This window comes from Nycticebus coucang, chromosome 4 (genome assembly GCF_027406575.1).
Source record: "Nycticebus coucang isolate mNycCou1 chromosome 4, mNycCou1.pri, whole genome shotgun sequence".
In the NCBI taxonomy this organism is placed as follows: domain Eukaryota; kingdom Metazoa; phylum Chordata; class Mammalia; order Primates; family Lorisidae; genus Nycticebus; species Nycticebus coucang.
Genome location: NC_069783.1, coordinates 44,389,159 through 44,406,566, shown reverse-complemented (window position 1 = coordinate 44,406,566; position 17,408 = coordinate 44,389,159). Strand labels below are relative to the sequence as shown.

The following is a 17,408-nucleotide window of genomic DNA, read 5'->3' as shown; positions in this document are numbered from 1 at the left end:
CTCAATTTTGCTGTTAGACTAAAAATTTTTTAAAAGTCTATTAAAACAGGGCAGTGCCCGTAGCTCAATAGTTAGGGCACTGGCCACATGCATCAAGGCTGGAGGGTTCGAACCCAGCCGGGGCCAGCTGAACAACAACGACAACTGCACCAAAAAAATAGCCAGGCATTGTGGCGGGCACCTGTAGTCCCAGTACTTGGGAGGCTGAGGCAAGAGAATCACTTAAGCCCAAGAGTTGGAGGTTGCTGTGAGCTGTGACGCCATAGCACTCTACCAAGGATGACATAGTGAGACGCTGTCTCCAAAACAAATAAACAAACAAACAAAAAAACTATTGAAACAATTAAAAAAAAAAAAAAAAGTCTCTGGAATGGAACCAGAGGGGCAGGACCGGCAGGACGGGGCAGACCTCTGCATAACGTGGTCATTGGCCTGAAGAGAGACAGCACAGACCCCACCTCACCCCAGCCAGGTCTGGAGAGTTCAGCTGGGCTACTGAAGGGAAGGATGGGCGTGCTGAAGGGAAGGTGGCTTTCTCAGGCAGAAGAACCAAACAGGAAAGCACCACCACACCCCTTGAGACTCATTCACCTTACCTGCTCTACCCACTAACCCCACGATGGCTCTCTTCTGCCTCTTTGTGACAGAAAGGGCAAAAATAAAGAAGCCAAATTAAGAGAGATTTTGCCGGCAAGGACAGACAACTGGTCTGCATAACTTAAACGTCAGCGCCCTCTGGTGTTGAAATGCTAGACTTGCCTCTCTTGACAAAACAACTTGGTCAGCAAGGTAGAAATAGTTTCTGAGGGCTTCGCTTTTTAAAAACTCTGCTATTTCCCTGGGAGAGCTACACATCCATCTTAATATGTAAGGGAAAAAATCTCAATCACACACCAGGTAAAATGGATAACATGACACAGTAACTCCGAGAGTGCTTTCAAAAGTCAGGGGCACGTGGGAGGCTAAGGGAGGCGGCCACAATGGTCACATGAGAGGTCAGGGGTGTTTACCAGGAGGCTGCAGGCCAGCAAAGAAAATCAGGTATGCCAACGAGAACCAAAAGAAATCTCAGACATATTTACATTAATGTGGCCAAAAACACCCAAGGCCCCACTCCTTCACTACTGAGAACAGCAAGGTGAAGGCCAGTAGTCCTGGGCTGCCAACCTGCTCACAGCCCTCAAGGCCTCTCTTTCCAGGGTGCTTTTTACTGCTCCTTTTTCCTAGTGTCACTTGAATGAGGCTGTGTTAAGAAACACAGTACCTTTGCCAGGAGCTCTTACAAAAGAACAATCAGCTTATCCCCACACACCTGTTGAGCACCTATTATGTGCTGGGTGGCACAGTAGTAACAGCACCGTTCTCTTAGGACAGATGGGGTGGGGCTGGGCACACTGGCCTTCATCTTCTATACATACTCTACTGTCATTTAGAGAGACTTTGCCTGTTTCCACCCTCTATATAGCTCAGATTAAAGCTAGGATTGTAACAAGGGTGGGTCAGGCTATAGGGAATTCTTCCAAAGCAAGCCAACAACCTTGCTTTGTTGATGCAAGGAGAACAATGATGACCACATGCCTGAGGAGACACCTAGACCCATATGTGCCATAGGAATTTCTTTATGTTAGGGTAATTTGGTCCTGCAGGGTGAGCCAGGGCAATGGGCTGATTACATAACAGGTCATGCCATGCTAGGAGACAGAGAACAAACAATTATAAATAGGAAACTGCATGCTTATGTAATATAAGTAGGCAGAGGTGGGGGGGCACAGTGACTGACTATAGAATCTCAGAAGAGGATAAGGATGTCAGCATGTGGCTCACTGCGATCCTGTTGAGCCAACATCACTAGAAAGAGATTTGGGAGTCCTGATCACACTGGAACCATTGCTCAGGGTTTTCTAAGAACCACAGCTGGCCAGCTCTCTGCTGCTCAGCAGTCCTCAGACAAGAGCTCAGAGTGAATCTTCAGCATACCTGTATGTGGAGGGGAGGAGGCATTCGTCATGGTCCCTAGGCATTGCCACATACCACCTCAAAGGATCAACAAGAGCACTCCTATAGCATTTGCTCCCTGCTCTCCTTTCTTTTTTTTTTTTTTTAAATTTTATTTATTTTTTTTTTGCTTTTTTTTTTTTATTAAATCATAACTGTATACAATGATATGATTATGGGGCATCATACACTGACTTCATAAACCATTTGACACATTTTTATCACAGTGGTTAGCATAGCCTTTCCGGCGTTATCTCAGTTACTGTGCCAAAACATTTACATTCTACATTTACCAAGTTTCGCAAATACCCCTGTAATATGCACCACAGGTGTGATCCCACCGATTCCCCTCCCTCAACCCACCCCCCCCCTTTCCCACTTCCCCCTATTCTTAAGTTGTAGCTGGGTTATAGCTTTCATGTGAGAGTCCCAAATTAGTTTCATAGTAGGGCTGTGTACATTGGGTATTTTTTCTTCCATTCTTGGGATACTTTACTAAGAAGAATATGTTCCAGCTCCATCCATGTAAACATGAAAGAGGTAAAGTCTCCATCTTTCTTTAAGGCTGCATAGTATTCCATGGTATACATATACCACAATTTATTAATCCATTCGTGGATCGATGGGCACTTGGGCTTTTTCCATGACTTAGCTATTATGAATTGGGCTGCAATAAACATTCTGGTACAAATATCTTTGTTATGTTGTGATTTTTGGTCTTCTGGGTATATGCCCAGCAGAGGAATTACAGGATTGAATGGCAGATCTATTTTTAGATCTCTGAGTGTTCTCCATATATCTTTCCAAAAGGAATGTATTAATTTGCATTCCCACCAGCAGTGCAGAAGTGTTCCCTTTTCTCCGCATCCACGCCAACATCTCTGGTCTTGAGATTTTGTGATATAGGCTAGTCTCATTGGAGTTAGATGATATCTCAAAGTAGTTTTGATTTGCATTTCTCTGATGATTAAAGATGATGAGCATTTTTTCATATGTCTGAAGGCCGTGCGCCTGTCTTCTTCAGAGAAGTTTCTCTTCAAATCCCTTGCCCAGCCTGCGATGGGATCCCTTGTTTTTTTCTTGCTGATGCGTTTGAATTCTCTGTGGATTCTGGTTATTAAACCTTTGTCAGAGATATACCCTGCAAATATCTTCTCCCATTCTGAGGGCTGTCTGCTTGCTCTGCTTACTGTGTTCTTAGCTGTGCAGAAGCTTTTTAGTTTGATCAAGTCCCAGTAGTGTATTTTTGAAGCTGCTTCAATTGCCCGGGGGGTTCTCCTCATGAAATACTCACCCAGACCAATTTCTTCAAGGGTTTTCCCTGCATTCTCCTCTAGTATTTTTATAGTTTCATGTCTTAAGTTTAAATCTTTAATCCAATGAGAGTCTATCTTAGTTAATGGTGAAAGGTGTGGGTCCAATTTCAGTCTTCTGCATGTTGCCAGCGAGTTCACCCAGCACCATTTGTTAAATAGGGAATCTTTTCCCCACTGAATGTTTTTAATTGGCTTGTCAAAAATCAAATAGCGGTAAGTAGCTGGATTCATCTCTTGGTTCTCTATTCTATTCCAGATATCTACTTCTCTGTTTTTGTGCCAATACCATGCTGTTTTGATCACTATCGATTTGTAGTAAAGTCTGAGGTCTGGTAGTGTGATTCCTCCTGTTTTGTTTTTATTTCTGAGTAATGTCTTGGCTATTCGAGGTTTTTTCTGATTCCATATAAAACGAAGTAATGTTTTTTCAAGATCTTTAAAATATGACAGTGGAGCTTTAATAGGGAGTGCGTTGAAATTATATATTGCTTTGGGTAGTATGGACATTTTGATAATGTTGATTCTTCCTAGCCATGAGCATGGTATGTTTTTCCATTTGTTAACATTTTCAGCTATTTCTTTTCTTAGAGTTTCGTAGTTCTCTTTATAGAGATCTTTCACGTCTTTTGTTAGGTAAATTCCCAAATATTTCATCTTCTTTGGCACTACTGTGAATGGGATAGAGTCCTTAACTGCTTTTTCAATTTGACTGTTGTTGGTGTATATAAAGGCTACCGATTTATGAATGTTGATTTTGTAACCTGAGACGCTGCTGTATTCCTTGATCACTTCTAGGAGTTTTGTAGTAGAGTCCCTAGTGTTTTCCAGATACACAATCATATCATCTGCGAAGAGCGAGAGTTTGATCTCTTCTGACCCTATATGGATACCCTTGATCGCCTTTTCTTCCCTAATTGCGGTGGCTAAAACTTCCATTACAATGTTGAAAAGCAATGGAGACAATGGGCAGCCTTGTCTGGTTCCTGATCTGAGTGGAAATGATTCCAATTTAACTCCATTCAATATGATATTGGCTGTGGGTTTGCTGTAGATAGCCTCTATCAGTTTAAGAAAAGTCCCTTCTAGACCAATTTTCTTGAGTGTTCTGATCATGAAGGGATGCTGGATATTATCAAAAGCTTTTTCTGCATCAATTGAGAGAATCATATGGTCTTTGTTTTTTAATTTGTTTATGTCCTGAATTATAATTATAGATTTATGTATATTGAACCAGCCTTGAGACCCTGGGATAAAACCAACTTGGTCATGATGTATAATTTGTTTGATGTGTTGCTGGATTCTGTTTGTTAGGATCTTGTTGAATATTTTTGCATCTATATTCATTAGTGATATTGGTCTATAATTTTCTTTTCTTGTTGGGTCTTTTCCTGGTTTGGGGATCAGGGTGATGTTTGCTTCATAGAACGTGTTGGGTAGTCTTCCTTCTTTTTCTACATTTTGGAACAGGTTGAGTAATATAGGTACTAATTCCTCTTTAAAGGTTTGGTAGAATTCTGACGTGAAACCATCTGGTCCCGGGCTTTTCTTTTTAGGGAGGTTTTGTATAGTTGATGCTATTTCTGAACTTGATATGGGTCTGTTCAACATTTCCACTTGATTCTGGTTAAGTCTTGGAAGGTGGCGTGCTTCCAAGTATCGGTCTATTTCCTTCAGATTTTCATATTTCTGAGAATAAAGTTTCTTGTAATATTCATTAAGGATTTTTTGGATTTCTGATGAGTCTGTGGTTATTTCGTCTTTGTTGTTTCTGATTGATGATATTAGAGATTTTACTCTTTTTTTCCTGATTAGGTTGGCCAGAGGTTTATCTATTTTATTGACCTTTTCAAAAAACCAGCTTTTTGATTTATTGATCTGTTGTATTATTCTTTTGTTTTCAATTTCATTTAATTCTGCTCTAATTTTGGTTATTTCTTTTCTTCTACTGGGTTTGGAGTTGGAATGTTCTTCCTTTTCCAGTTGCGTGAGATGTCCCATTAAGTTGTTAACTTCCTCTCTTTCCGTTCTCTTTAGGAAGGCTTGCAGTGCTATAAATTTCCGTCTTAGAACTGCCTTTGCAGTGTCCCAGAGGTTCTGATAGTTTGTGTCTTCATTGTCATTTTGTTCCAAAAAATTGGTGATTTTTTCTTAATCTCATCTCTGACCCAGCTATCATTCAGCATAAGGTTATTTAAGTTCCATGTTTTTGTATGGGTATGCAGATTCCTGTTGTTACTCAATTCAAGTTTTATTCCATGATGGTCCGAGAAGATGCATGGAATAATTTCTATTCCTTTAAATTTACTGAGGTTAGACTTGTGACCTAAAATGTGATCAATTTTGGAGTAAGTTCCGTGGGCTGATGAGAAGTATGTGTATTCAGTTTTGTTGGGATGAAATGTTCTGTAGATGTCTGCTAAATCTAAATACTGGATGGTTAGGTTTAAATCTAAGATTTCTTTGCTCAGCTTCTTTCTGGAGGATCGATCCAACACTGCCAAGGGAGTGTTGAAATCTCCAATGATTATGGAGCTGGAGGAAATCAAGTTACTCATGTCTGTTAGAGTTTCTCTTATAAATTGAGGTGCATTCTGGTTGGGTGCATAGATATTAATAATTGAGATCTCGTCATATTGAGTATTACCCTTAACAAATATGAAGTGACCATTCTTGTCCTTCCTTACTTTTGATGGTTTAAAGCCTACTGTATCTGCAAATAAAATTGCAACACCTGCTTTTTTCTGATTACCATTTGCCTGAAATATGGATGACCATCCTTTCACCCTGAGTCTGTATTTGTCTTTTAAGTTGAGATGTGACTCTTGTATGCAACAAATATCTGGCTTGAGTTTTTGTATCCAGTCAGCTAACCTATGCCTCTTTAGAGGACAGTTTAAGCCATTCACATTGATGGAGAGTACTGATAAGTCTGGTGGAATTTTGGGTATCGAGTTTTTCAAAGGTCCAGTGGACATTTTTAATCCTTTTGCCAGTGTGGAAGTTGGAGTTTGATCCGAAGTTTCTGAGTGAGTTTACTTTTATGGTATAGGATTGGGTTGGTCATTGTGGAGGATAGGTCTGAGAACATCCTGAAGAGCTGGTTTACTTATGGCAAATTTTTTCAACATATGAATGTCATTGAAGTATTTAATTTCTCCATCATAGATGAAACTCAGTTTAGCTGGATACAAGATCCTGGGTTGAAAGTTTTTTTGCTTTAGGAGATTAAAAGTTGATGACCAGCCTCTTCTTGCTTGAAAAGTTTCAGCAGAGAGATCTGCAGTTATTCTAATATTCTTACCTTTGTACGTTATAGTTTTCTTTCACCGGGCTGCTTTGAGAATCTTCTCTTTCATGTTAACTTTAGTGAAGCTAATTATGATATGTCTGGGAGATGGCTTATTGGGGTTGAATCGTGCTGGGGTTCTGAAGCTGTCTGCTATCTGAATTTCAGATTCTCTAGGCATGTCTGGAAAATTTTCTTTCATAATTTCATGTAGAAGGGCCTCTGTGCCCTTGGCAGCTACTTCATCGTTCTCCGAAATTCCTATAACCCTTATGTTGTTTTTTTTCGAATTATCTGAGAGTTCTCTGAGTGAGTGATCCGTTTTTGCTCTCCATTTCTCTTCCTCTTTGAGAGATTGGGAGCGTTCGAAGACTTTATCTTCAATGTCAGAAATCCTTTCTTCTGCTTGCTCCATTCTGTTACTGAGGGATTCTACTGTATTTTTCATATCTTTGAGGGCTGTAAGTTCTTGTTTCAGTGTGTCTAAGTCTTTGGTGGTTTTGTCTTTAAATTCGTTAAATTCTTGAGACAATTTTTGAATTTCTCCTCGAATTCCTAATTCCATTTTATTAATCTTGTCTGCAAACCAAATTCTGAATTCGACATCTGACATCTCAGCCAGTTGTTTATGAATGGGATCTTCAATCACATCTGCCGTATCTTTTCTTGGGGGGGTTGATCTATTCTGGTAATTCATGTTACCAGAGTTTTTCCGCTGATTCCGCCCCATGGTTTACTCCCTTTGGTTTTTCCCCTGGGGTTTTATCGAGGGCCCGTACAGTGTTGTGGCCTGAGAAACTGGGGCCCTGTCTGGTGTGGTGGAGCAAAGTGGTTCTGTCTTGTTTTCAGTTGGTTTCTGTTCGATCCTATTGCAACTTCTACTCTGGCTTGAAGTCTCAGCTGTGTGGAAAAATCAGCAATTAAGTCACCCCGCCTGCCCACCTCTGGCCCCAGTTGGAAAAGGAGAATCAAACCTTCCTACAATCGCACACCCAGGGCACCGCCTGAAAAGTCCTCAGTCTATTAGCCCAGTTCAAAAGGTCCGAATCAACTGTCTCAATCGGCACTTGTCTCGGGTGGAAGGGTTCAAGAGGTCTCTGGGAACTGGATCACAGGGGCCTGGTGACTCCTCTGACACAGCTCACCCCAGTGCAGCGTGGAGTCAGGAGGAGCCACCCAGCAAACAGAGCAGTCTGGGAAGGTTGACGTCTCCTTCCCCATTTTGCCCCTCCGTCGGACCCAGTCACTGGTATCTCTGCAGATGGCTAACCCAGTTGCCTGCAGTGAACAGACACTCCAGGGGTTTGCACCTGCCTGAATCGCAAGGAAGTCTGCCAGGCCCCCGCAGACTGCCGCTATCTAGCAGGAGGAGATGGGGCCTGACATCTTTGAGTGTTTGATGCAGGTGATGGGAAGGAGGTGTTCACTCAGGCTTAGCCCCGTCCCTGATGGATGCTGCTAACAGAACAGAACAGACAACTTTGTGAGGTTCTGTCTCTGTTCCTGTCGTCGCCTACAGAAGACGGGCTGTTTTGAGTTCAAACGTCTTTGCTGCTGGAGAATTGCGTCTGAACACCTCTCTGGGTCGGCCCCGCCCTGGAAGCTTCCGGGTTTGTGAGCCGTGTCACCGGTGGCCTCCTCTGGTTGCCCAGGGAGACAGGGGGTGTGGCCTCAGAATATCTAGAAGTGAGCGTTCTGCCGTTAAAGAAAAAACGGCTGTTGATCTACCTCCAGGGAACTGCTGCTCTGGTGTGGGCACTCAGGCGACCCTTTTCTCCTCTGTCCTGCGCCCCAGAGTCAGCACTGAGCGGCCGCAGTTTGTGCTGGGTCCACACCCCTTAAGAGATCCCCCAAGAATCAGAACTCTTGGGGGATGGGCCCCCAGACCCCGATTGGGAGTGGGGGGGGGGAAGCTAGAGTTTCATTCAGTGTTACACAATACTACGGTCCGGGGAGGGCTCCTGCACTGCACCGCAGGGAAGTGCCGCCAAGGCTTGATTTCCCCTCAGCAGAGTGCCCTCTTCTCGCTCACGTATCCCAGAGTCAGCGCTGACCTGACGCAGCTCAGGCACTGTGCACTCCCCTCGAGAAATCACCCAAGGAGCCGAACTCCTGGGGGATAGGCCCTCAGAACCCGAGTGAGAGTAGGGGTTCTCAGCTCTCAATGGGGAGGCCAGAGTCTGATTCAGTCTTGGGCCCCGTATGCCCGGGGAGGGTTGGTGCACTGCACCGCAGGGAAGTGCCGTGAGGCGTGACTCCCCCTCAGCCCGGTGCCCTCTCCTCACTTGCGCGCCTCAGAGTCAATGCTGACCAGTCGCAACTCGGGGACTGTCCACTCCCCTTGAGAAATCACCCAAGGATCCAAAGTCCTGGGGGACAGGCCTCCAGACCTCAGTGGGCGGGAGGGGAGCGCCGGGGATTGCCGGCAAAGGATTCAGGGTTGCCGGAAAAGGATTCCCAAAGTTTTATTCAGCCCTATGTCCGGCAGGAGAACGCCACGGCACCCCAGTAGGGGAGGTAGGTCCAGTTTTTAGAAGGTCTCTCCCGTGGAGTGTAGTGGGAGGGCCTTTAATTTCTGCCCACTTGTTCAATTGTGGGGCTCTAGAGCCGGTCTCATGGGGGAGGGGGACTCCCATCCGCTTGGTGGTGGATTTTGTACCTTTTGTTTGCGTCCTTGTGATCACAACTTGCCTCAGCGGTGTTGATGTGCGTTCTTCAGCCTTCTCTCTTGGTGAGGCTCAAGTCCATCAGGATACTTACTAAATTCCTGTCCCTTAACTCTCCTTCTGGACGGGAGCCTTTGTTGAAAGCTGGCTTCAGTCCGCCATCTTGTCTCCCCCCTCCCTGCTCTCCTTTCCAGGTCTTTCTTCTTCCTTAAGGGGCAGCTCAAGCCCCATCTCCTGGCAAGAGCCTTTCCTGACCATACAGCCCTGCTGGTCTCTGGGTTTTGTGTGTTTGTTTTTGAAACAGTGTCTCGCTCTGTAGCCCTAGCTAGCTGACGAGACTTCGGTGGCTTTATCAAACCTCATGGCAACTTCAAACTCTGGGTTCAAGTGATCCTCCTGCGTCAGCCTCCCAAGTAGCTGAGGCCATAAGCACCCACCACAATGCCCAGATAATTTTTTTTTATTTTTAGTAAAGATAGGGTCTTGCTCTATGGTCAGCCTGGTCTCAAAGTCCTGAGCTCAAGCAATCCTCCCATCTCAGCTTTCCAGAATGCTAGGACTGCAAGTGTGTGTAATCCAATGACAAAAAGTCAAGGGCTCAAAGATACTGTTGAACTTCTAAGAATCTGTATTCTATAATTATTTACACATACATGAGCATGTTTGTGGTAGCATAAATTAAAAGTGACAACACAGAAACAAATATCCATCAAGAGGGCAGTATTTGAATAATCCATAGAATAAACATAATGTGGACTTTTAAGCAGTCATTAAGAAGAATAAAATAGATTTCTATGTACTGCCTTAGAAATACTACAGGACATATTGTCAGAAAATTATAGAACAATGCATACGGGATTAAGTATCTAGTGAGTGCCAATGTGCAGGCTCTGTTCTTGGTGGTGGGGCAACAGCACAGAACAGACAAATCTCTGTACCTGTGGAGCTTATGTTCTATCCTAATGGACAGAAATAGAAATATATAAATAACTTAGAGCATTAGAAGGTGGTAAATGCTATGATTAAAAAGAGCAGAGGAAGTGATTGGAGGTAAGAGATGAGAGCTTCATTTTCTGCAAGAGTGGTCAGGGTAGACCCCACAGACAAGACAATCACATTTGTGGGGTAGCGGAGGGGCTACTGCAGTAGTAGGCAGCCCCTAAGGTGGTTCATAGTACTCATGTCTTGATGCAATTTCCTCCCATTGAGTGTGGGCTGGACCCAATGTCTGACATTCTAATGAGCACAGCATGTCAAAAGCAATGAGATATCATTTTTGAAATTAAGTTATAGAAGACTGGTTTGTGTCTTGGGCATCCTCTCTCACTTGTTTGCTATGAAGGAAGCCAGCTGACATGTTGTGAGTTGTCCTAGGGAGAGGCCCACATGACAAAGAACTGTTGTCTCTGATCAATAGCCAGGTGAGCAACCTTGGAAGTGGATCCTCTTCCAGTCCAGCTTTCAGATGAGACCACAGCCCATAGCTTGCCTGCATCCTCTGAGACCATGAGTCAGATGCATTCAGCTAAGTTGCATCCAGACTTCTGACCCACCACAAACTCTGAGAAAATAAATATTAGCTGTTTTGTGTTAGTAAGTTTTAGGATTGTCTGATATACAATAGACACTAATGCAGTGTGAATACAAGTGTCCACGCAGCAAATGTGTATAGAAAAGCCTGAAAGGACCCATTGCAAAATTTTGGTAGCAGTTAAATCTAAGGGTGGAAGTGGAAAGAAAATATAAAGACTTTTTTTATAGATCTAACTTGAGTCTTGCTTGAATCTTTTACAGTGAGAACAGTGAAGATATATTTATGTATTGTGCTCTTTACAATTCTAAAAATAAAAGGAAGGTATGACAAGGGGCCTAGTTGTTAAAAATAAAGGGACATTTTTCAGAACTTCTGAAAATTAAAAATTATTTGTTACCTTTTTAGTGTTTAAAAACTATCCAAAATACCTTTTATAAGAAGAAAAGAAGGTAGGGATAAAAGGAGGCAGACATGCCTTCATGTTTATGGCTCTGCACAGCCACCATTAGGTACGTGGCTAAAATCACTCTGTTCTTGTTATTTTCATTACTGTCCTCAGAAGGCAACAAAGCTATTGAGATTTAAAGCAAGGGGCACCAAGCCAAGGTGACCTGCCATGATCCCTGAGCCAGACATTAAGTAAACCAGGACGGCTCCCTCAACTCCTAGCCTGTGACCACCAACCCCGAGGGGCCTCCCCGGTCATTACTTCCTGGAGAGTTGGTGATGCCCTGCCCCTTAGCACACCCAGAACAATCTTGGATCAGAGTGGCTGTTCAGATAGATCTCAGAGAGGCAGGAGCTGGGAAAGTGACTCACTAGAAATGTCCAGGCCATGCCTTCCTAGAGGGCACCTTCCTGTGCTTTGGCCCCTGTCCAGGTGGACAGGCAGGTGCAGATGGTCCACGCTAGACAGACAGAGAAAAAAAGACAGGTGCCTGCAGGGCTGACTGCAATCCCCGTGAGCAGACCTGGCTTTCCTGTAAAATTCTCCCTAGGCGTCTGATGACTTCAGTGTGAGTATGTTGAGATGTGAGCGTGGGGGGCAGTGCGTGAGAATCCTTGATCTCCTTTAGAAAAGGAAAAGGCAATTATAAGATATTGGGCATCTTTTCTTTCCAGGAATAACTGACTCCATGTGTCAGAAGAAAAATAAAACACAGGTGGAAAAGGGCCCGAGAGAGTGAACCTGCCAGTGATCATGAAGCTGGAGATGGTAACACCATTAAAGTGGAGAATGCAAAGAATCCAAATGCCCCAGAGATTAAACAATGCTAACATCCAAACCTTGGAAGCTACCCTCTGCGCTGCTTAACAATGTGCTGAGACAGATCCATGAGTGAGTCTGGAGAAAGAATCACACAGCAGGTACGTGAATCATAAAACAAAAGAAAGAAAAGATACGTATTTGCCTGTTTGCTTAGTTTCAGTGTTTTCCTGTCCTTGGTTAAGAAGCTCAGCTACCTAATAATTTTGAGAGCATCCTCCTAGGGTCTGGCCCTCTGGCAGGGGAAGGACAGCCCCGAGGACACAGGCAGCCCCACAGCTCCCTGCCATATGCCATGTGTCCCACCCTCACCAGTCCTTCATTTCCCCATCAGCAAAACAAAAGCAATCACATTCCCTTTACCTGCTGATAGGGGCCATCCCTCAAAAAGTATACACACAATGCTTGAACCTGTGTAGGCTGAGCAATTTTAGGCTGTGAGGAGAGTGATGAGGACAATCCTATGGATCTCTTTAACTCCTGAGAAACCTGTTCTGCTGAAAATATCAGAACCCATTCTCAGGAGTGGCAATGGCAATAAGGCTGAAGCCATAGACTAGCAGTCACATGGCTGATCCCCCACCAGGACCGGGCGACCAGGACTCCAGCCTGGGTCTAGTAAAGGTGAAAACCCAGCTGAGCCTTCCTGAGAAGGAGGGGTAGAGATAGGCACCACTCTGAGCCAGGCACAGGCCCCACCACCTGGACTACACATCCAGCTCCATTGGGCCTTGCTGAGAGACCCATGCAGGTCACCAAGTCTTGATTCATCTTAGTAATCACAGCCACAGAAGCAGACTTAGACCTGGGCATAAGCAGCCCCTTAGGCCCATGCCAGCATCTTTCAGCCATGACACCTCTCCAGATTTCTGACACACAGCAACACTGAGAAAATACCAGTTGTTTTACACCAGTAAGTTTAGGGATAATCTGTAGTGTAGCAAAAGACACTAAATAACAGCATGTGTATAAATATCCAGGCAGCAAATGTATATAAAAAGGCCTGAAAGGAGCCAGAGCAAAATTTTAGGGTAAGGAGTCTGCAAGGCCAAAAAGATTTAGGGGGAAACAAAGATGTCTATAGTAATAGGAGATTTTTTAGGGCAACCTACTCTGTATGATACTCTACTGTTGGATACATGTCACTGCATGTTCGTCCAAACCCATGGAACCTGCAACACCGAGAGTGACCCTAAGGCAAACTACAGGCTTCGCGTGGTAATGACGGGTCGGTACAGGTGCATCAACTGCACCAGAAGAGCCACTCCAGGGGCGTTGGTGGTGGGGACACTGTGTGTGTGGGAGGTGGGATACAGCAGCTCTGTATATTCCATGACATTTTGCTGTTGTGAATTGAACCCAAAACTGCTCTAAAAATTTCAAGTTTCTTAATTAAGACATAAGGACACCACAAGAGGATAGTAGCAAGAGGAAAACAGCTAAGTCACAACAACAAAGGAACAGAAGAGGGAAGGTCTGGGCACTTTTTCTGGGGACCCTGAATTCTGAACAGTCTTCGTCTTCCAGCCTGACTCCCCTCCAGGTTCCTGGGCTCCCGAGAACAGACATCCTTGCTCCAGGCATCCTCATTCTCTTTGAACCCTAGAGAGAACATTTCCCACCCCCTGAGGGCCAAATACATCGTCCCTGGGCCCCGCCTTCTTCCAGGTACCCACAGGCCTACCAGCAACGTCTGGGCTGCTTTCTTAAAAGATCAATATTTATGAGATGATGTATCTTCATTCAGATTCCCTAGATGGATCAATCATTAAGAATTTACTAAAAACCAGACATGGCCTCATCAGAGTCCCATCCAGAGCAGGCTTTGCTTCCCAGTAACGACACTCATCTTTCCAAAAATGCATCACTCCTTGGCCAAAAATATTCACAATTCCCGCTAACTTTCTTTCGTCTTCTATTGTTTTCACCTCTCCTAAACAATTTCAGACAGGCCATTTGGTTCAGGGTCACATGCTAGAAAGAATACTCTGAAGGGAGACTGGATTGGCTTCCTTCTCGCTTCCAGCATGGTGGGAGGCTCCCACAGCCACTGGGAGTGTCAACAGCACATCCTCATGTCCTGGTCAGGATGTCTTCACCTCCGCAACAGCAATTTCCAACCTTTGCCACTTTCCTTGTGCTTTTTCCACCCCACTTCTTCAACTTCAAAAAGAACCTCCTATTTCAGGAAAAAAGGGAAATTGCCTTATAACACCCTCAACAGATTCAAAACTTAAGGGGATCATCTTGCCCACTCCTCTCCCCTGGATTGCTATACTGTTGACACCAGAAACCCATCTGCACACTCAGGCCTGGGCTCCAGGTTTTCCCTCCATTGGGGGCGGGAAGGACAGCCCCTTTCTCCCCAAATCCTAGCCCCCTCCTCTTCCCTGCTGTGTCTACAGTCCCTCCTCCCTCCTGGCTCTTCAATCCTTCCTTTCCCATTGCCCGTCCCTGACTGGCACATTCTGGAAGTATTTCTCCTCCATCCTCTCTTCAGCCTGTGCATGGGGGCTTCCACCCCACTATTTACTAAGATAGCACCTGCCAAGATAACTGGTGACGTCCTCATTGTTAAATCCAATTTCATATCTTAATCTCTTGGGAGCACTTAGTACCACTCGCTACTTTTTAAGTTTTAAGACTACTCTTTCGGCTTCCGTGGTGCCACTCTTCCCGGCTTTCCCTCCTCCAGGGAATGGCTCTCCCTCTCACTGCCTTGGCGTGCTGGTGAGCTTTCCCTCCCTGAGCCATCCCCAATGTGTTATCCTAGATTTTTCTCTCTTCAAACTCAAGGTACTTAATGCTGGAGAATGACATCTACTTTACAGCTTTAACTACTACTTAGATATTAATAAATCACAAATTCTGAATGCTCAGGCTAGACAGGCTCCTGCCCCAGGTGTCAGGAGAATGTTCCCCACGGTCATGTCTTCAACTCACCTCTACCACCTCTGCCTCCAGCCCTGTCCTCCCTGCTGTGCCCCATCTCAGGAAACGGTAGCGTCATCCTCCCAGCTGGAGCTCGTCACTTCAGCCAATTACTCCTCCTCACTCCACCATCAGCCATTACCTTAGTTCCCATTCTTGTAATTCCTCATTGGGATTCCTTCAGTTACCAATTTTGTGTGTCCTGTTTATTTTCTTATCATGTATTTTCTAATTTTTCTGCAATGGTCATTTATTAACATATTTAGTACAAATAAAACACTATTTTTAAATAATGCCCATGCAATATTCCTGCCCAATAGTTCATGGTTGTCCAAACTTGTGAGCAGGCTGAGCCAGGTTATAAAACTGGACACTCTCTTCAGACCCCCAAAATATGTTCCCACCTCCTCCCCCACATATCCCCCACACATTATGTGCTGTTCTCATACCACTTAGAATGCTTATCTGAGTGGACAGGTAATGGGCAGAATGCGAAACAAGAAACGCAAGAGTCAAGGTTCAGTCTGGCCGGGGCTGGGTTTGAACCCGCCACCTTCGGTATATGGGGCCGGCGTGCTACCCACTGAACCACGCAGCTCAATTCATAATTGCCAAGTCTTGGAAGAAACCCAAGTGCTCACTGACACATGAATGGATTAATAAATTATGGTACATGTATACCATGGAATACCATGCAGCATTAAAAAAAGATGGAGACTTTACCTCTTTTATGTTTACATGGTTGGAGCTGGAACATATTCTTCTTAGTAAAGTATCTCAGGAATGGAAAAAAAATCCAATGTACCCAGTACTACTATAAAACCAATTTATAATCACTCACACTTTCATGTGAGAGATGAATCACAACTATAGGCTGGGATGAAGGAGGGAAGGGGAGGTGGATGGGAAGGGAAGGTGGATGGGAAGGGAGGGAGGGTGGTTCAATGGAGGGTTAATGGTAGGACCACACTTATGGAGCATATTGCAAGAGTACAAGTCAAATCTATCAAGTACTTAACACAAATATCTTAACACTTTGATTAAATGAGGTGAAAGCTATGTTAATTAGTAGTATGTAAGCACTCCAATTTGTACAAATAATCAACACATTGAATCCCACAAAGCCATAAATGTATTCATCATCTATGTATATATGACTTAATTAAAAAAAAAAGAGTCAAGGTTCAAATCCTACTTCTGCTAATAAGCTGTGCGATGTGAGCAGTTACTTAGTCTCTGAGCCCCAGTTTCTCACCAGGGACATGGAGGTGATATCACCTATGTTCTAAGCCTGTGAAGGATCACAGGTACCTTATGTGACAATGTCCTAGCACAGCTCCTCCCAAGGGGAAGCTCTCAACCACAGGTCACGACAGAAAAGCCCCCGTTCACGTCTATTACTTCCACAGCCTAACTCCAAAAACTTTCTTCCCTTTTGTTCCCAAGTATCTTTTCTTAAATTATTTCTTTACTTTTGTAGACTCATCTTGTCTCCCCCCTTGTTAACTATCTTAAGAGGTGGCGGGAGGGGGTCACGCCTTCTCCTCCTTGGTGCTTCCCACCACACAGTTTTGGGTGGTCTCCGCCCAGAGCCTGCTTGATAAATGCTCAGAATTACCACTGAGGGCTTGACAAGGACACATGCTCTGTCCTTGGCCAAATCTGGAACTTCCTTCCTTAGTTTTGTTTTTTTTTTTTTTTTTTTTTTTTGGCAGTTTTTGGCCAGGGCTGGGTTTGAACCCACCACCTCCGGCATATGGGGCTGGCGCCCTACTCCTTTGAGCCACAGGTGCCACCCATGGAACTTCCTTCCTAAGCCACAAGGACAGACAAGGATTTTTTAGAAAGAGGAGACAAGGGGGTGGGGCTGTTACAGGTTCCAAGGGTGGGGCAGGGATCAACTTACCTTTACACTGCAAACCCTGACGCAAGAGGCCCCAGAGCAAGGACCCACAGTGGTCACAGAAGGTGGGAACCTTGTAGTTGTGGATACCAAACTTGTGGGGCATGTTGACACTGAACCGCTGGGAGCCCACCTGCAGGAATGGCAAGACACAAGGTCACCGCCCAGCTCCTTTCTGCCCCAAAGCACTTGTCACCAGACTCTTACAGAACTTCTGTCCCAGAGGCTGTGTGTCATTGTAGGTGGCAGAACCCAGAGCTTGGCTCTGAAAGTTGTGCTGAGAAACAAGGCAAAGAAAGCCTCGATCCTGGCCCGGCTCTCATTCCTGCTGCCCCAGGCCAGGTTCCCCCCAACCAGGCCTCTGACCAAGCACACAGCCCTCAGCTTCAGCTGCTCATGAGCCGTCACTGTGCCTTCAATGCTGCTTTGTGCACAGAAGCCCCACCCAGTCTAAGGGTCTTCTGGCAGCTCAACGGTGGACACAGGATTAGGTACAGCGGCATGTGAACT

The 17,408-nt window shown here is 44.8% G+C and overlaps 1 protein-coding gene across 2 annotated transcripts in view; it reads right to left on the bottom strand.

Annotated features, from left to right (window-relative positions):
- The window catches only part of PRKCE (protein kinase C epsilon), a 551,144-nt gene that overhangs the window by 191,901 nt on the left and 341,835 nt on the right, over positions 1 to 17,408 (bottom strand). For both annotated transcript variants that reach the window (XM_053589740.1, XM_053589739.1), the window contains exon 6: positions 16,902 to 17,031. In XM_053589740.1, coding sequence (XP_053445715.1) covers positions 16,902 to 17,031 — 130 coding nt within the window. The remainder of the gene's footprint in view (positions 1 to 16,901; positions 17,032 to 17,408) is intronic.